Here is a 21,125-nt window from a genome sequence, read left to right as displayed (position 1 = left end):
CCTCCACTCTCTTTGCTGAAAATCCTCCTAAGATTCATTAGTTCTTTTCTTTGCTTTGCTGATAAAATTAAATATAAACGCCCTCTTATGACCCAAAACTCAGTACCATATCACAAAGCTCATGATTTGGAATATTAGTTATGCATTGTAGAGGAGATGTGTGAAAATTTTTATACCAAATGCCTCTGGACAGAACCCTGAAGTTTCTTCCTATTAAATCTCTGATACAAAATGAAAAGGGAACCTTAAAAAGAAAAACAAATAAATATCTGATACAACTTCAACGTATCATGTTCTTCCCTCTGAAGATAGTGAAATATCTTAGATAGGAAAATAATCTAGTTAACAAAGTTTCTGGTGAACTGGTTCCAGTTACTCCATAATTTATTAGGAATGAACTTTCTATGTTTGTTGAACAAAAACAAATGAAAAAGTAGGACAAAAGATTAATTACTAATTTACTAATCTGAGGAGTAAATGAATTTTCTCATTAGAAAACTATCTTTAATGGCTTGTAGAGGGTTTTCATGATTGACTTTCAAAGGGTCAGATTGACCACCAAACACGTCATTTCCTACCCCTAGCTACTTGGGAATGTTGAGAAGCCCCTAGTAAATAATCTAATACACTATCAGTATTTTCAGGCATACATGGTTAATATGTGTCTGATAAATAAATGTTTATTATCTTCTATAACATGAAGGGAGGGATATTGTGATGTAGCTGGTAACAGATCCCAAACCAAGCTCTTTCAAATCACTGTTGTTTTTTGTTCCATTTTTAAAAAATATGCAGAAAGAATATTAATATTTACAGTCTCTTACTGAAAATTATTCTCTCTGACAGGATCCTCAGCATCACATCAAAGATTTAAGTTCTTAGGTTGTACTTTCACACCACAGAATACTTTTAAATGTATATAGAGCTACCAGGTGTGGTGGCACGTGTCTATGGTCCCAGCTACTTTTGGGAGATTGAGACGAGGATTACTTGAGCTTTCGAGTTCAAGACCATCCCGGGCAACATAGTAAGACCCCCCCCCCCATCTCAAAAGAAATAAACAAAAAACCCCAAACCAACCAATAAAACAAATACAGCTATTGTTTCGCAGACATAATCTTCTAAATGGCTTTCAGGTTTTAACTTGATTCTCAACAAGATACTCTCAGGTCTCTTATTTTCCCCAATTTTACAAATGAGAGAATCGATTTTAGCAGGGTTTAATAAACTGCCAGGGTTATACCACCAGTAGGGAGCAGGAGGATTCAAACTCAACAAACTGGCTAAAGGGCCACTCGGCCAGTCACCACTTGATTATACTGACTTGCCCCAAGACTTTTGCATGGCCACGTATGTCCCATTTCACCAACAATGGGGAGACACATGAGACCAGAGAAAGAATGTGGGCTTGGAAAGCTGAAGGGCATTGGTTCCAATCTCAGTTCATCACTCACTCACTGGGGACGTCATCCCAGTTCCCTCTGCTGTATAAGATGGAGATGACAACCCCACCCTGGAGGTTTAGTAAAAGAATTAATAAGGGCTGGGAGTTAGCTCAGTGGTAGAGCACTTGCGTTGCATGCATAAAGCCCTGGGTTAGAGCCCCAGCACTGTGAAAAAGAAAAAAAAAAAGTACTAAATGAGATAATGTGTGATGTACCTAGCTAATCATGCTATTTTTCCTCCTGAGTTGTTCATAATATAATACCAAACCTACATTTTAACCCACCTTGTGAGAGCAATAATGCCCTGGCAGGCTAGTGAAATAAAATAACTTATCTTTTCTTTGCTTCTTTAATAACAAATTTTCTACCAGGCATTAAGTATAACTAAAATCTAGAATCAGTATAAAAACATACAGTATTTGAGAGAAGTGACTTAAAATATAAAATACTATTCGAAACAATGTTGTATTGGGTGTGTCCTGCCCAAGCAGGTTGAAAATGATTTTTGGTTATGTTGCAAGTCCTAGAAATTCTAAAGGGAGCAACAGAGAGTCCTTGTGCCACACAGGAAGCTTTAAGAAATGAATAAATTCTGGTTCATACAAGGGAATAAAAATAAGGCACAATACTATCTGCAAAATTTCAAAGCAGTTTTTTATGCAGTAGTAATTATCCCAAGAGAGTGCAAGTAAGATAATTAATTTGTTTGCTGCTTACCTGTGATAAAATTTGGGATCTGAGCTGCCCATTGTGCACTGGGCATTGCCGAAGATTCTGTGTACTCAAGAAGACTTTTCTCACAGTCCAGTAATTAGGTGCTATTGACATTGTAATCTTTGGAAATGTTCTTAATGAGCTCAAAAGACATGAATCTCATAGATAAAACCTCAAAGTAACAGTGGCTCTTTAAGTGGCTTGTCAGGAATAAAAGGCTCAAACATTAGTATCTGAAACACAGGAGAAGCCCAAATTTAAACCTAGATTACATTGTGTAGTTCATTCTCTGCAACCTCTAGGAAAGAAATATCCAGGAGTGATTTGAAAGGCTTGTGAATAATGGAATGATCACAGTGCATTTGCTATAATTGAAGGAACTTTCTTTTCACCTTTTGGAACTTTAAACCCGAAATGTATTTTATCTAAATCTAATTTTTACCAATTTATAAAGATAAATGTTTATTCAAAGTGGGGTTCAGAGTTCAGTGGTCCCTGTTGCTGTTTTGAATAACAAAAATAACCTTAAAAGGCATACGAGGAATTGGGATTTACATAGACAATAAAAAGAAATCTCAGGCATAAATAAAAATAAAATCCAAAAAGTTAGCATTATTTTATATATTGTTTCTAGATCATCAGCTATGATTAATATAATTTGGAGAGTTTTCAAATTTATATAAAAATGCATACCTTATATTTATACCATATGTATAAATAACACATAACATCTTTTAGCATATAATTGATAGAAGGTATTAAACAATGAATTATGGGTTAAGTTCCAAAATTAACCTGATTTATCACATACAGTATATTCATAGAAGCCTGTAAATATTAATGATGTCTCTGCCACCAACTTTCCTATTACTTCCTTTGTTGTCACCAAGTAGCTTTTATTCAGATGTCATATGTCTAGCTTGTATGTGCCAACTTGTCTTGGAGATTTGAGCTGATTCTCTACCTTTCCTTGGGAATTTTCCTTGCTTTTTGTACATTTATTATGAGATACTTTCTACTTGAGGCATACAGTTCATATATTAGATAATAAAGCCTAGAAGATCCATAGCTTGTCTCTTTAATTTGTCACTCCAAATGCAGGGAATTCAGTGACATAGAAAGGGTCAGGATAGCCAATTGGATTAAAGAAGTAATGGTAAAAGTAAGAAACTCTCTAACTAAAGCTCTGTCCATAGGTCAGATAGGAGCTTGAAAAATGTGACAAATGCAAAGAAAAGATAACCCAGGCTTTGAAAATACTGTGCTAATCTTTGAAATAAATAGGGCAGTAATGATTTTGAATTTGCAAGCTTGTAAATATTTAGTAGAAAAAATACATATTAAAAACTTATTTTATTAATGGACTTTTTGTATTAATTTGTATTAATTCAGTCTAGTGATACTTTTAAGTATATATAGACAGTGTTTCATTTAATAAACACCACTAAACACAGTTATTATTCCAATACCTGATTTCTGGTTAGTTCAATTCTGGGATCATGAGTTGTATACTAGCAGCCTCTCTGGATCCTGTGACCAATGACTTCATCCCAAATCTCAGCTGCCTGGTTGCAGCCTATTATTGTGGTTATGTAAGAAGCATTATAAACTGAATAAGCCTTTATGGTGTAATAAAATATTGATGACAGGTTTAATTAGGGCAGAGACAAGTAGGTGTTAATTGTTTAAGAATGGTTCAGTTATAGAAATGGCAAAATATTACCGGATTTTATTGTATATGGATTTATGTGAATCCAAAACTTCTCAACCTTAACTGAGTTTGTATATGAAATATGCCATGTTAATGTTTCTTTCAACTGCAGGAACCCCAAGTTTGAATTTTGCAGGAGTAGACTGAGATCAGAAAAGTGGGTATTGTGCCAGGTGCTGTGGTGCAAATCTGTAATCCTGGCAGCTGGGGAGACTGACTCAAGAGGATTGCAAGTTCTAGGTCAGCCTGTGCAATTTAGTGAGACCCTCTATCAAAACAAAATTAAAGAAACAATCAGGGCTGGGATTGTGGCTCAGCGGTAGAGTGCCCACCTAGCACCAGTGGGACCCGGGTTCGATCCTCAGCACCACATAAAAAATAAAGGCATTGTGTTATGTCCATCTACGCCACAAAAATAAATATTAAAAAAAAAAGAAATGATCACATGTGGAAAGTATGTCATCAGAAGAAGTATTTTCACAATTAAATTCTATGTAAATGTAAACTAGAAGGGACCAAGAAAAAGATGAAGACATTATATTGTTTATGTTTTCAGAACAGTAAGGATACAACTGAAGAAAGGCTTTATTTTTCATAAGCAGATAAAGTATAAACTTTTTGTTTTTATTATGAAATAGTTCAAATATTCAGAAAATACCACCTGGTTCTATTAGAATTTATTATCCTTACCCAGTGCTAACTACTTCTTTGATTTGAGAATGTCAATGTCACATGTTTTACTTTGTTATACATACACACCCGCACACTCACAGACAGCATATAACATCCTTTGTCATGTTTTCTTGTGTTATATGAATGATAGTGAAATGCATGTGTTCTTGAATTTTTCTTATAAATGCTGTTTTTCAAATTCAGTTACAGTATTTTCCTGTGTATAGCTTGAGTTCATTTCTTTTATCTGCCATATAGTAAATTCTGATGTCTAAATGTGCTACAGGCTGAGAATTCTTAATCCAGAAATCTAAAATCTGAAATGTTTCAAAATTCAAAACTTTTTGAGTGCCAGCCTGATACTACCAGTGAAAATTCCATGCTATAAATTGTATTTATGCATAATATTGTTTAAAATCTTATATAAAATAATCTCCAGGCTATATGTGTAAGGTATGTATAAGCATAAAAGATTATTATAATTTTCTTTTGTATTTTGAGCTGCTGGGGACTGAAAACAGGGCCTTGCACATGCTAGGCAAGAGTTCTACCCCTGAACTACAACCAGTCTGAAGTCTAAATGAATTATGTGTTTAGACATGAGTAATATCCCCAAGATATCTCATTTATGTATATGCAAATATTCCAAAATCCAAAAGAATCTGAAATTCAAATACCTGTGGCTCCAAGCATTTCAGATGAGGGATATTCAATACGTCCAACATGGTATTGATTCTTCTGTTGATGGGTATTCAGAAGATTTTCAATTTGTTGAGTCATAAATACAGTTTCCATAAACATCCTTGAGCATTTCTCATTGATACTTATCAGTGATTCGTTAGAGTCAGTCCCTGAATATGGAATTGCTGAGTTCCAATAACTTTATTAGATACTGTTAAATTGTGCTAATAAACAGTTGCACAAACTTACATATCTCAGTGGTTTATGAATTTGTATTGTTCAATATTCCTATTAACACTTGGAGTTAATTTTTGCCAATATATGATAGGTATGAAATTGTATTTAATATTTTTTATTTCAATTTTCTTGATAATAATGAGAAGAATTATGGGTGTTTATTGACGATTTTTGTTTCCTTTTCTATGAATTGATTGTTACTTATATGTATAAACTACTTAGGAATAAATCTAATAAAAGATGTGCAACACCTGTATGAAGATGTTATAAAACATTATTTTCCATTATGGGGTAGTTCATTTACTTATGAATTTGCAGAAGACTTTATGAATTCTTAATACTAACCCTTCGTCAGCTGTATATTACACAAATATCTTCTTCCTGTTTGTGATGTGACTTTTACCTGAGCTTTTAATGTCCTTTGTTGAACCAAAGTTTTTAAAACCAAAGTTTTTATGTAGTAATATTTTCTGAATCTTTTAATTTATAAAATTGTTTGTTTATTAACCTTTTTAAAGAAAAGCTTTCCTACTCTGAGTTTATAAAGGTAATCTCATGCCACCTGCTAAAAAATTACCAATCTGATTTTTACACATAAGCTTTTTAAAGCACCAGAATTAATTTAGGTGAATGGTGTGAGTTTGGATTTTAATTTTCTGTTCCAATGTAATAGCTGATTATCCATTGCCATTTCTTCTTCCTCTCCCATTTTTAAAACTACCTCTGATATTTTATGGCATGGAATTTTCATTGGTGGTATCATGTTGGCACTCAAAAAGTTTTGGATTTTGGACATTTCAGATTTCAAATTTTGGGATTAGGGATTCTCAACCTGTAGCACATTCAGACATCAGATTTTACTGTACAACAGGTAAATAAATGAACTCAAACTACATACAGCAAAGTACTGTAACTGAATTTCAAAAACAGCATTTTCAGGAAAAAACTAAGGATACATATCTTCCACTATCATTCATATAGTACACAAAAATATGTATATATATATATTATATATTTTCTGGTAAAATAGTTTCTAAACTGTCACCATCAATTTTGATGTTCATTGTAGATTTGTCATAGTTATTCTTTATCAAGTCAATAACATTATCTCCTATATGCAGGGACTAAGAATTTTTATAATGAATTGATAGCCAATTTTTATCTGGTGATTTAGTTTGTCTACCTATTGAGCTGATCATTTTGATCTCTCCCCTTTCACCTGTTAATGTTGAAGTATATTAAAATTTTCTCATGTTGAATCACAGTTATACTTTCTCGTTTTGTTTTTGTTTTTGTTTTTTTTGTATATATGGGTAACAACTTTGATTCTCTAGTATTTTATCTGGGATTTTTCTGAAATGGGTCTATATTTTTCCCTAATTTAACTTTATCTAAATTGGATATAAAAGTTATATTAGGCACAGAGAAATAATTGGCTGTTCTATCTCTTCTTTCAAACTATTAAAGTTTTAAAAAAAATAACTCTCATCTTTCCTTTGATTGTATGAAAATTTTGTCAGTAAACTGGGCCTGGTATCCCTCGTGGAGGTGAAAGAAATTTTTGAACCACAATTTAGTTACTTTAATAGCTGTTGGTTCTCTGTTTTTTAATTGAAGTCAATGACAGCACCATTTTTTTCTAGATAATCCATTTTATCTAGGTTTTCAAATACATTGAACTGAACTTGTTCAGTATTTTACAATCTCTATACTTATGTCCCCTTTTCTCTCCCTGATGTTGTTTTATATATTTTATGTATTTTTGCTCTAAATCCTGCTAAAGATAACTCTTAGTCTTTAGAGTACTAATTTTATGTTGGTTCACTCCACTATTTGGGGGGGTCATCTGATTTAATTTGTGTGTTATATCTACTATTAGTTCCTTTAATTTTTAAAATTTCTTCTGTACATTTTCTCTAGCTTACTCATTTCATTTTTACTATATTTTTAATAAGTGCATTTATGGCTCTACAAATGTTAAGTTATATCCCACAAATTTTAACATATATTACTTTGTTTCTTGGCTCTAAATATTTTATTCCATCTTGATTACCTTTTTAACATGTGAGATTTTTTTAAAGTTGTTTTTTGGGATCGCTTTACCTTTAAGGAATAACTTCCAATTTTGTTGTCTTTAAGTTAGAAATGTGGTCTGTAAGACGCTGATCCTTGGAAATTTCTACAGACTTCCTTTGTAAAGCACTGTATTCCATATGAATTTGAAAATAATTTGTTTTCTATTTTTTAAATACAGAATTCTGTTCCCTTGATTTAGGTCATCTTGTCAATTTAGTAGTTCAAATAGTTTTTATACTTCTAATTTATTGTGTACTAATCTCTTATTTTTCTGAAGGAGGAATACAAAAATATCTCAGTATGACTGAGGATTTCATCAGCTTCTCTAATTATATCAATTTTATGTTATACATATATTTTAAGAGTCTATTAAATGTATCATAATTTATTATGTTTTCTTTTTTGTGGATTGTTGTATGCAGGGTTTCTTTTAACTAATAATTCTTTGATTTCTTAAATTGTATTGTCTTATATAAATAAATGACAATATAATAGCTTTCTTATTAATATTTGCATTGCACCTCTTTTTTCAAAATCTTTATGATCCTTTACATTAAAGTTTCTATTTTTATCAGCTTCCATTTGAATACTTTTCTTTTCAATTCCCTCTGATATCTACTTTTTGCATAAATTTGTTGTTTATAATAATTGTGATTATTGATATATTTGTGTTTATTTCTATCATTTTACCTTTGTATTTTCTGATATTTTGCTTTACTTCCTATTATATTCTACAATGCTTTGCTTTAAATTGATAACATTTTCTTCTCTTCCTCTACCACTGATTTGAAAGATAAAAGTTGTATTTCTTTTTTTTAGTGTAGAGTATGTGTGTGTGTATATATGCACACATATAGATAACACATATATGATACATATATATGCATATGTATGTTTACAGTGTCATTACTTCAATAATCTGTTTGGTGAGGGCCTAATAATAAGTTTTGTTGGTCTTAATTTTTTACACTGCTCTTAATGGTAAGTTTAGCAAGGTATGAAACTCTAGGTTGACAGTTAATTTTTCCTTCATATTTTGTTATTGTATCATCACTTTTGTGCCTCTGCTTAGGGCTATGATATAAATCTGGTAGCAATTTGTTAATCATTTTCAGATACTTCATGTTTTCTCTATGTTAGTATTTAAGGTCTACTCTTTATTTCTGGTGATGTGAAGTCTTACTACAATATATTTAGTGGTATGTTAATCTTTACCAGTATTCAGAGTACAATTTGGATTTGATGATTCACATTTTTCTTTACTTCTAGAAATGTCAAAGCTATTAACTTTTCAAATATCATTTGTACAAAATTCCCTAAATACATTATTTTCTTTTAAAGTACCTCTCAATCAATTTTCTATGCTTCTAATCTACATTTTCCAATTTTTGTGTCTATTTATCTATTGTGTATATGGGTGAGTTGTTCAATACTACCTTTTTTTTTCTTTGTGGTTTTGTTGTTCTGTTTGTATGTTAGTATGGGTGCTAGGGATTGAACCCAGGGGTACTTAACCACTGAGATACATTCCCATTACTTTTTATTTTTTATTTTGAGACAGGGTTTTGCTAAGTTGCCGAGGCTGGTCTTGATCTTGCAATACTCCTGCCTCTGCCTCATGTGTTGCTGGGATTGTAGGTGTATGTATACCACCATGCTTAGCTACCTCTCAATTTTCTAATTCTTGCTTCAGCTATACCAGTTTATCCCATATTTTAGTGTTTTGTTGTAGTGACTTTTTTTTTATTTCCAAGATATTTAATTTCATTGTTTTCATACTGACTTGTTCTTATTTTATTCTGGCCTGTTTTGTTACATTAATTTTTTTTCTTTTTAATGACTGTCCTTTATCTCTTTGAAATATACTAAACACAAGTTTTAAAATCTTTGTCAGACTGTTTCATCAAGTTAAGTTTATGTGAAATGAATTCATGTTCTGATAGCCTGTCTTGCTGTTGGCTTTTCTAGCATTCTGTTCCTTTATCAGTTTTGGAACTTTGGTTTGCAGGCACAGCCTGTCTCCTCTCTCTCTCTCTCTCCCTTTCTCTCTCCGTCCCCCACTCCCCCTCCCGGACACACCACACACAGAGTGTGGTGACCACATCTTCTTGTGCCTCTGTTACTCCTAGTCCACACCCAGGCCCTGTCAGTGTGAGGATTACCTGCTCCACTGTAACAGGAAGGTTCCTAAAGTGTCCAAACCAAATGATTTGCCTCAGCTCCTCTGTACGATGTGAGTTTTGTCTTCCAGGCTTATAACTTTCTATAAAACAATAACTCTAGGTTAGACACTATCTTGGTTAGGTTGTTGTTATTGTTTTTCTCAACGTTGATTAACTTTGATTAAAGCTTCTGACAGCAATTAGCCAATTCATTCTTTCATCCAGTATGGAGCATACTTAGCCTCTGTTGCCAAAGAGGAACCGTATTCCTGGCTGTCATTATGAGTTTCTGCAGCTAAAAACCAAGAGGACTTTGATTTGGGCTGTGTAACTCATTTGCTAAAGTTGCTATCACAAAGTACCATAAACCGGGTGACGAACCACAGAAATTATTTATTTTCACAGTTCTAGAGATCAGAAGTATGAAATCCGGGTGCCAGTGGGGTTGAATTATTGTGAGGACTGGGATAATACATTCCATGACTCTCATAGCTTTGGCAGACCTGAGTGCCCCTTTACTTGTAGACTGTGACCTCTCTGTGTCTTCACATTATCTTTCCTCTACCTGTATCTGTATCTGTGCTCAAATTTCTCCTGTTGATGAGAATACAGACATATTGAATTGGAATCTACCCGTGATCTCTTCTTTTTTATTTATTATTAGTTGTTCAAAACGTTACATAGCTCTTGACATACCATATTTCATACATTTGATTCAAGTGAGTTATGAACTCCCATTTTTACCCCACATACAGATTGCAGAATCACATCGGTTACACATCCACTGATTTACATATTGCCATACTAGTGTCTGATGTGTTCTGCTACCTTTCCTATCCTCTACTATCCCCCCTCCCCTCCCCTCCCCTCCCATCTTCTCTCTCTACCCCATCTACTGTAATTCATTTTTCTCTCTTGTTTTTCCCCCTTTTCCCTCACTTCCTCTTATATGTAATTTTGTATAACCCTGAGGGTCTCCTTCCTTTACCATGCAATTTCCCTTCTCTCTCCCTTTCCCTCTTCTTAATTGAATAATCTGCAATGATCCTCTTTCTAAATAAGGTCACACTGACAGGTACTAAGTACCAAATGTTTGGATTGAGAATGTTTCCCCAAAGGCCCATATGTTAAGGCCTTGTTCCTCATCAGCTCAAGGTGCTTTGGGGAGGTGGTGAAGCCTTTAAGAAGTGGCACCTAGTATGAGGTTTTAGGTGACTAAGATGTGCCTGGAAGTGTCTCTTGCACTCTCTTATTCACTTCTGATGAGCAGCTGGACTCCACACACACACTTTTTTTTTTTTCTTGTAATAGTGAACGTTTATTCATCACCCATGTTTTTCAGATAATAGAATTCTCAAATTCTCAAAGCCATAACTCTTCAGGTAGAAATTCTTATCCCCTTTGGATGGAAGTAATTGAGGCTAAGAGTAGTTCATTATTTTCATTCATTCATTTATGCATTCATTCATTCCTTTAGTAAGTGTTTACTTAATCCATGTGCAGGTACAGTGCTTGCTCAACAAATTCACCCAGCTAAGAAATGACAAAGTCAGATCTAATTCTAAAGTCCATATTCTTCCCACTCTACTGTGTTAAACTAACTGTGTTAAACTGCCATGATGTGCTGCCTTGTCACAGGCCCCAGAGGAACACAGTCAACTGAGCATGGGCTGAAATGTCTGAAACCATGGGCCGAAATGAGCCTTTTTTATAAGCAGATTATCTCAGGTGTTCTTTATAATAATGAATGAGTGAATGAATGACAAGGAGGAAGTGAATCCTAGAAGGTTAAGTAGTGTGACCCCCTTGGAATCCATAGCCTGCTGTCCCCTCCCACATTGACTCTGGTCTTGGCCATGTTGACCAAAAGTCTTTGACAATCCTTGTGCCTTGGGCTTGTTCTTGCTATTCTTGAGAACTCCATGGCCACCTTGAAAGCAAGTCTGGGGCAGCCTACTTGATGCTGAGAGTCATGAGGTTGGCTTGCCAGCATGAGGCCATTGATGGCTAACTGACCACAGAATATGAGTGAGCCCAGCAGGACCAGTCAGAAGGTTAACTGCCTAGGTTGGAGGACCAGAGAGCTCATGGAGGGACAGGGAAGGGTTGTGACTGGTCCTCTACCCTAAACTGAACTGGATTTTACCCTGGAAGCCAGAAATCTCAGGACCTCCTCCTGGCTACATTATGTCTGTGAAGAGAACCTACTTCTATATAAGATCACATTCACAAGAAAGGGGGCTTAGGGTTTCAGTGTATTTTTTTTCTGGTGGGTGGAAGATGGACAACCACCTAGGTGAAGGCAGGTATCAAGGTAAAAAAAAAACCTGGAACAGCATGAAACATTAGGGATCAGCAAGTCATCTGTTATGCTGGGCTCACTTGTATTCACTCATTCATTCCACAGACTTTAGGAAGACCTACTATACGCAAAGTCCTAGGGTAGGCCCTGAGGATGCAGAGAATTTTCCAGGGCTTGGATATTCTTGGACAGTCACTCAAAGACTGACACTCTCCATAAGTCAGACCAAGACTTTCAGAGATCCTACGAGGTAGCCTGAACCTCTGCATTCTCCACTTCTGCAGAAATTATTACCTGATTACTTACAATCACCTATTAATAGCTTCTTCTCCTATAAGAATGACCAAAAGCTAAAATGCAAAAACAAAATTCAAAATATTTTAATGAGTGTATGTTTAAATTATAATTGAAAATTATCATTTTTCTTTGGTGATCTAAGTCCAAACATGAAATTGTGTGATAACAGCATTTCCGCTGAATATCTAAATGTCAAAGACATGTTGTAGGAGCAGTTAACATCTTAATCATCAGTTGCTCACTTGTTCACAGGAATAAAGAGCTGCATATAACTTCAAATTCATACTAGCAAAAATCAAATAGATCAAAAGTGCAAATGAAAATCTTTTTCGAAAGCACTATCTAAAGTTTCATATTAAGTGTATTTATTTTTCTCTAGGATTAGGACAGATTGCATTGGGAGCCCAGTCTTTCATAAAGAAGGGGGTGGGGAATAGAGTTGGGCCTTCGTTTTCTCACAAAAGGCACAATGTGAAGCACATCTGTGAACATTGTATAATTTGTTATGTTCTACAAAGAGGTGGGTTTTTGTTATACACATACCAGAGCTATTTGGTACTGTTTCACCAATGATCTCTATTCAGGTCCAGAAAAGAAATTGGCCTCAGAAGAGTGAAAGGAGAGTAAATTTTTCTTTAAAAATTAGATACAGATTATCACTTCAAAATGCAGGGAGGGATTTTACAAGTGACGGTGTACTGATTAGCTTTCCAATGGACATCCAGTCCTTTATAAAACACATACTAGCCGTGGTCAACTGTGACCAATGTGGTTTATTATCTCCAGAAGAGTTGAACTGAGATTACCCATCTAATGTAATTGAGAAATGTTGGGTGAACTTGAACTGTTTCTTGGACATGAATGACCCGAGAATTTATTTGATGAGACAGGAAAGGCTGAATATGGTAACTCTGTCTTTGATGGTTTGGTATAGTCATTTCTTTAGGTCATTATCAAGTTTTTCCTATTTTTTGTTATTACTCTTTTTCTAGTGATTACATGAGCAAACCTAATGGAAAAAAGGGCAAAACAAAATAAATTCTGTACAATATCTTTACGAAAAATATTTACCATTATTGGCAAATATTCATGACAGTTTTATATAGTTAACTCTTTAAAAGTAAATATTCATTTTCAAGTAAAGAAAGTGAATGCTAATTAAGTTGTGAAAAAATAATAAATGCACTGTTTTTTCATAAGATAGTCCCTAAATCATTTTTAAAATGTTATCTTCTGATTTTGCCAAGTAAGAAAAAAAGGCATCATGAAATTGACATCTTATTCACCAAATGAACTCCTTTGCATATCCTGGTAAACTGGGCAGTGTGAATTCTCTCATTGGTGACATCTCCATGAAACATGTATGATAACTTTAACAATAGTATGGCATACAAGGTGGCATTAGATGACACAGCTTTCTCTTCATGGGTCTGCTCATATCTAAGATAAATTCTCCTTTATTCCCAATGACCAATGCTAAGGTATATTTTGTATATATAATATGTACACATATTGTGTATACATCTTTTTACTGTATTTAAATACTATATATTTTAAATTATTCACAGAAACTCTAAGAATAAATTATAAAAATCACACTTCACGCTACTAGTGACTCTTTAAATGGAATTTGTCATTGAAACTTTGTCATTAAAACAGAAAGGCCTTTTGGTTGTGCCCATACAAGCATAATAAATTGTATATGTTTGTGATACTGAATGACTCTTGCCCATATGCTGCACTGCAAAGCTACATGAATGAGGCATTTACCAAATCAAGCCCACCACATTAAACAGAAAAACAATCTTTATTCATGGTAACTTATCAGTTTCAATTAATCACCCCTAACAATGGAAATTCTGATGTGTTCAAGCAACTTGAAAGCAACAGGTCATCTCCAGGGCAGCCATGTTGTGTCTTTGTGCTGATGGTTTCAAACAAAGCAACATCTCCAATAAATATACATACATATACATACATACATGTGCATATATATACATATAAATGGGCAATTACAGCTATGCCCTGCAGTGCCAACAAAATGCATGTGCACTGTGTATGATTTTTATCATAGCAAATGTTATTGTTTTCCTTCAAGTATTACTTTTTGAGCTCTGCAAGTTTAAACAAAAGGAAAGAAATTTCCATTGGATGACCATCCTTTCAGTTTCTGTGCTGCTATGTGAATAGCATTGTGCAAACCATTCCAATGGTTTTGAAAAGGGGTAACCATTGGTTTGATTTGGTTACACGGTTTAGTAAAGAGCTCCCTCCCACTGCCTTAGGGTCTGTGAAAGGTCTGTGACCTGTTTAGAACTGCCAAGTGAAATGTCATGTCGCCCCTCCCAAATGGGAGTATCTGCATTCATTTGATCAGTATAAAAAATGATTGGGGATGGTGAGATCAGTGCTTTTGAATTGCAATTTATAGCAGTTTACAAAAATGCACATTGTTGGAAAAGAAAACATGGAAGTGTTTCTTTCTAAATTGCATTACCTGTGAAATGTCATTAGTCTTTTAAGGATATTTACATCCTTTTTTTATAATTTGGGAGACTTACATCAACTAAAGAAAATCAGAATTATGTCACCTTATGGTTTTTTAACTTATATTTTGGGTTTTGTCATAAAACTTATGGAAAACAATGAGTCTGAGTTCTTAGGATGAGCATGATTTCTTATCAGGCCCATTGACTAATTCCCTAAGATTATCTTTGGTAATGAGTTGTATTGGTAGAAGATCCTCCATTTTATTTCCCAGAATATGGAGGAGACTCACTTGTTGGTGAGTGGCTTATCTTTTGATTTCTAATAGACACCGAAATCTCTAGCATACTTACTCCACCAGGTTTCCATTATTTCTTCAACATGCTAGTAACTCCTTGTGAGATGAATGCTTTGGAAACTCTGATGCCTGTAGACCATAGACATGTAGATGCATCATCTACATATATGTATAGTTTCACAAATTGTTTTCCTTTAAGTATGTAAAAGATACAGGAACAAAAAGTTTAGGCAGGCTGTTCAAGTTCACAGACACTTAATTCATCCACCTGGGTTCTATGGGATGCAGAATGCAAACCCCTTTATACTTTTTTCAGAAGTATTGAAAGCTCCTTCTCTTCATCTTTGGCATCAAGTGCAATTGGACATTACATTGAAGAAATCTTTGATTAAGAAAAGTTACCTTGGGAAAAGGCCCTCAGGGCTTCCCTGGTTGATAGTTGACTAAAAAAAAAAAAAGAAGAAGAAGAAGAAGAAGAAGAAGAAGAAGAAGAAGAAGAAGAAGAAGAAGAAGAAGAAGAAAGGCCCTTTTTCAGAAAAGACTTGACCCAGATAGACTCTCCAGCACTCCACTTTGAACCTCCCAACTATTGAAAGCCGAGGTTGTCACGTTTTTATCTTTGTTCATGTTAAGACTTGGAATGACAGCCTGGCTCTGTGTTCCCCTCTCCCACTGCCCCGGCTCCAAGTGTCCACATTGACACCTACCGGTGACCACAGGCTGCAATTCTTTGTTGCCTTCTCCACGCTCCTGGCTTTCACTGGGATTAGCTCAAAGCCTTTGTTCCCCTTCAAAGCTGGAACATCACATCCCATGTTGTGGCTTTCCTGTCCCAGACCCCCAACGCTTTCCTCACAATTTACACACCAGGTAAAAGTGCCTCCCTACAGGGGCAAAGAAACTAGCCTGGGACCAGCCAGCGCTTTCCTAGTCCCCAATTTCAGAGCCCCTGCCAGTTTGGTTTTCTTTCCTTCACGTTTCTAAATTCCTATTTCATAGGGAGGGACAATGGAAACAAATGGAAATTTAAATTTCAGAGTTAAAATCCCTGGATTTCTAAACACAAGACAACCTTTTTTTCAAAAAAAATTGTTTTACAGTGGGTCGTGTTTCTTCCCAGAGGGTCAGTGACTGGCCTTGGTCACAGGCAGGTAAGACCAGTTCTATACTCAACGAGGTCAATAGAAAAAGCACTCTTTGAGGAAAAAGGGGTGGGAGTCTATTTTGAAGACCCAGGAGAGTCTAACCACCTGATTTATCTACCCCTCCCTTTATCCCCAACCTCTCTTCCTGGTTACTAAAGAGATCCCCAGCTGGGCTAGATCTGGGAGGACCCCCTAAAAACATTCAAAAGTATTATCTGGGAAAGGAGAAAGGGTGGAGAGTGGATGAGGTCTAATAAGTGAAAGTTTATAGCTGTTCCTTGTTCTCATTTTTAGTGAATCGAGGATCCTCCAAAGAACCTTGGGAGAAGATATGGGTACACCATCCCACTCCCCCACCCCCAATGAATGATGTGGACCCAACTGGGCTTCTTAGAGAGACCACAGAATAGAGGACCCTCCTCATCCTGGATGGCATATAATGCCTGCCTCCTTAGCCAGAAATACTGTCTCCAAGGCGTTTCTGAACCATTGGATTTCTCCAGATTAGGAACACTAACTCAAGCACTGCAATTTAGAATTGGAACACGCCTTTTTCTCGAATCTTTTCTGAGCCCCAATGAAACCTCTCCTGCGCTCCTGCAGGGTGAGCTGGGCGCACAGACCCTGAGGGGTCACCACATCCATTCTAGTCGCCTGGGATCAGAGGTGTGCCCAGAGCCTAGGGGTGGGAAAGAGTGGACTTCAATTAAAATATTTGAGGCATTAAACTTGTTTGACATTCTCTAATTCTTCCAGTCTTTAACACAAAATGAGAACTACTTGCTGCCTTCTGACCAGTGAACTAAGTCCTTTGAGAGTGAAGCATACACATGGAGGGGAGTTTGTATTTCCTTTGGGAAAATCCCCTATACTCTTCATTGGCTACACATGGCTCCGTATCATAAAGACTCCTTAAACAAGTCTTTAATACGTGGGGAAACTTTTTGAAGTTTTGCTTCTCGGTAAGTATGAAGATCCAGTGCTAAGTTTAAGTGTTCAGTCTGGAATGTCAGGTGCCATTTACTGAAACACCTGGTTGCTTTTCTCTGTGCGTAATGTTCAGCTTGGTCTTTTCACTTCTCCTAAATACAAGTTCGGGCCTGTCATTCTGTCTCTAAATTGTAGGCTCCAGATTACAGATTTCTAAGGCTATTAAGTCTCAAGAAATGTATTTGTGGTAGTTGTCACATAAAGCTGACGTACTCTGGTCCAAAAGAAAGCCAGAGAGGCGATTTATTTGTGCGTAAAAGGAACAAGATTTAATTGGAGAGAGAAGTGTTATTTTGAACGCAAGTACATGGGGTGGCTTAGCGCTGTGGAGCATTATTCGAGCTTCATCTACTATGCACTATATGCCACCGTCTCCAAAGGAGTGTTGCCCTAGAAACTTGTTTTAAATCTGCTGCTATATATCAACACCTTGTTTTAGCAGTCCTTGGCTGAATTACAGTTACACAGTTTGGCGCTTCTTTCAAATTTCCTCCCATCAGTTTGGCTAAAGAAAGGAATTTTTCTCCTTTAGAAATGAATTGGCTTAATTAGTAAGTAGATTAATGGCAATTGCTGGTGAGTTGGTTTCCAGCAGAGTTTCACCAGAGAGGGTTAATCGGAGTCAGGTCTGGAATCTTTCCCAGAACTGGCTGCCAGCCATTTCCACCAATCAACCTTACAATTATCGAAGGAAATCAAATAAAATTTATATTCTCTGTGTCATTCTCCTGGACCAAAATTTTCTTGGAAGCAGCCTCCTGGTTGGGTGCAGTAGAGACTTTTATTTCAGGATTTTAACAGAAATTTTAAGCTCCATGATTTATCTGAGTACCAACGTAGAATTTCCAGTGGCACAATAAGTGTCTCCACAGAACACTGGGCGCATTGGAAACATCTAAGGTTCTCAGTCAATTTCAGGTTTAGAGAACTTACAACCCCCCTCCCAAGTCCCGCCCTAAATCTGTTACACACCAGAAGTCTTTCAAAAGTTTTGCTGTATGATTTGCAGCCTTTTCACTTATTTTTTCCATAGTGATAAAAAAATGCATTCATAGTCTAACTTGCAGCTGCATTAGTCTTGCAAAAAAAAAAAAAATCCCTGCTGAGAAATGCATATAATAGGAAAAACAGATCGGCTGGACAGCAGTGTAATTAATGCCAGAAAGGGCTGAGGCCGGTTTCATAGTTTGTCTTTTGAGGATATCAAGACGAGACCTGGTGAAAAATGACGCATGCTTTAGCATTTCAGAAAGCTGGCAACTGGCAGCGCTTTTCCTTTTTTCTTTGACTTTCTGCCGCAGAACAAAGAGGTCGGCAGAACTAGCTAGGTTGTAATGAGTTCTATGTCCCTAGCACATTAAGTGCATCATGGAAACATATTGTATCGAAATAGTTTGGAGGAGAATACCGGGGATGAAAGAGAATGGGTGCTTTGATCAGCTCCCTGGGGTCCTGAGCGCGCACAGACTGACTTGCAAGGAGTTATTCAGCTCCAGCTAGACACACTTACAACACCATTCAAAGAAATTTGCATATCTGTAATTTATCACATTGGTCCAGAACATTATTGCAAGGTAAATAAAAGTTAGTTGAATTAAAAAAATCAATCATCTCAGATATAGAGAAACTGTGAAACCAGTCTTGCCATTAAAACCAGAAATAAATATGTCCATAAAATATGACGATTTAGAAGCTGGCTTAATTTTTAAAGTGTCCTTAGAGCAACAGGTTATGCTCTTACAAAAGAGAGAGAGAGAGAGAGAGAGAGAGAGAGAGAGAGAGAGAGAAGATAGAAGAAGAGGAAAAGAAGAGTGGCCACAATTTCTTTGCCTTAGGAAGTGTATTTGCAGCTTCCCACTGGAATAAAGTCACAAGGTTGAATGAGATGCATGTCACTATAATCAGCCTGTGACTAGCAGAGAAAATTAGAACATACTTTGAAGAGATATGAACGATGGCTTAATCTCCTTGGAATCTGCAAATGGTAAGGCTAAATCTCATTTCTGCTCCTGTTGATTTCATTGCCAAGCCCTATTTGCTGAATTTAGCTCCAAAGGATGAAATGTCCAGAGACCCGGTCAATAGGAAAACTTGCTTTCAAGAGCCCCATGAGAACAAGTGAAAATTTAACAGGCAGGCATTGTTCCGGTTTTTAAACAACTCAGTTAAACAGCAAACAAGAATCTTCAACTTGACCTTGGAAAAGGCTGTGTGCCTGCAGATAATCTATCAAACAACTCTGGATGACAATGATATATTTCAAAGTATTGTCAGATGAAAAGATTGATAAATTTGCTGCTGCAAAGAGAGAACTTTGGAAACAGGCAACAGGCAATTTAGCTCACCAACTCCGCCTCCTCCTTCTCTGTCCTCACTGCCCCATCCCCACCCCTCCACCCCCAGCCAGCCTTGGGGCCAACTCTATAGAAGAAGGCCAGTAAATCAGCACTGTAATATTTCTTAAGGGGCACGGAAAAGCTGTGAACAGTACTTCTCATATTAAACGCAATATTTCTTTGCTTTCGTGGGGAACAAAAGTCATAGCAAGACGTCTTTATGGCTAATTCAGTCAAAGGCACATCTCTGGTTCCCCCCGCAGAAAGGTCAGTGTCGTTGTGTTTGGTCCACCGAGGGGGTGTTTTCACAGTGAAAACTGAGCCAGCTGTCCCTGTCATACCCTCACCATTGGGGAGCGCGCACTAGCCATGGTTATTAGGCACATTCTACACCTGCAAAATATACCGATTTCCAAGACTTTTCAAAACACCCTCCCGTTCTCATGCCCCCTCCTCTTTCTTCTACTAAACTTTGACAACACAATTCAAGTCCTGGATGAAAGCACTGCACGCAAGAGGAACGCTGGGGAAGGGGCACTCTCAGCTACTGTCTCATGGTGTCTATTGAGCAGCCATCAAAGAAATGAGGCGTCAAGTATGTTTTCAAAAAGTATGGAAAAACTTCCACACATTTGCTATTGCCACAAATGCAAATTGTTGAGCCCTAACATGTAAATTATATGCACCGGTGTTAGTTGTGGGGCTGCAGCCTAGCCTCCTTCATTAAAATGTAGATCATTTAAAAAATTCTATTCGTATTTGGAATGACACTGATCAGCGCCAGAATTTCTTGAATTCTCCCATGCCAGTGCACGTCTATTTTTAAAAATCCGAATGCCAATTCTTGCCCCACTGGGTTGACTAATAAAACTCCTAGAAACATCCCCTGGCTAGACTTATCACCAGGATCCAATTCCAAAGGTTTGCACTTCAGAGGTAGGTGGTTAACTAGCTATTTAGGAGAGGATCAGTGACCCAAACAAGGAAGGAGACAAAAGAGAGCCTGTGCTATCGCTGAAGAGAAATTGTAAAATTGTAAGCAATTCAGAAAAATTCTCTTGAGAATGAGAATGCCCCAAGTGCCAGTTCCTCTGGAAAGCGCGAACATAACTAGCTTTCTCAGAGTGGGGTGGGGGTGGGGAACCAAAGATTCCTATCTGGCTGCGGGGGGCGGAGAGGGGGGTGGGAGGTAGCGAGCTGTAGAATTGAGAGGGTTTAATTAGTCTGGTGTGGCTCTAATCCGGATCTTCCTCTAATCCTGCCACCCAAACTGCAAAGAGCTACATGAGAAGTTTTTAGCTTGGGCGAGTTACAGGGGTGGTCCGGGACGCCTTGGGTTCCCGGGACACAGGCAGGGTTGAAACACATTGCTTGTCATAGGAGGCAAGAAGGGGGTGCCTCTCACTAACAGGGAACCCTAAACTCTTTCCTGGAAGCTGGGGGCCTCCACACAGCCCGCTTCCATCAGGCAACGCGCGGCATCTCTCCAAAGCAATGTCAGCGCAACAGGTTGTTTGGAACAGGTGCGTACCCTCCATGGAAGGGGCTAGCATTATGCTGCGGCGATCCACC

General features: G+C 36.8%; 1 protein-coding gene across 1 annotated transcript in view; it reads left to right on the top strand.

Annotated features, from left to right (window-relative positions):
- C9H10orf67 (chromosome 9 C10orf67 homolog) overlaps positions 1-16,637 on the top strand; it is a 125,120-nt gene extending 108,483 nt beyond the window's left edge. Inside the window, exon 16 of the mRNA XM_077802929.1 lies at positions 16,522-16,637. Within this exon, the coding sequence (XP_077659055.1) occupies positions 16,522-16,637 (116 nt within the window). The remainder of the gene's footprint in view (positions 1-16,521) is intronic.
- Positions 16,638-21,125: the final 4,488 nt, after the last annotated feature.

This window comes from Urocitellus parryii, chromosome 9 (assembly GCF_045843805.1).
Source record: "Urocitellus parryii isolate mUroPar1 chromosome 9, mUroPar1.hap1, whole genome shotgun sequence".
Lineage (NCBI taxonomy): Eukaryota > Metazoa > Chordata > Mammalia > Rodentia > Sciuridae > Urocitellus > Urocitellus parryii.
This window is presented reverse-complemented; position numbering and strand designations above follow the sequence as displayed.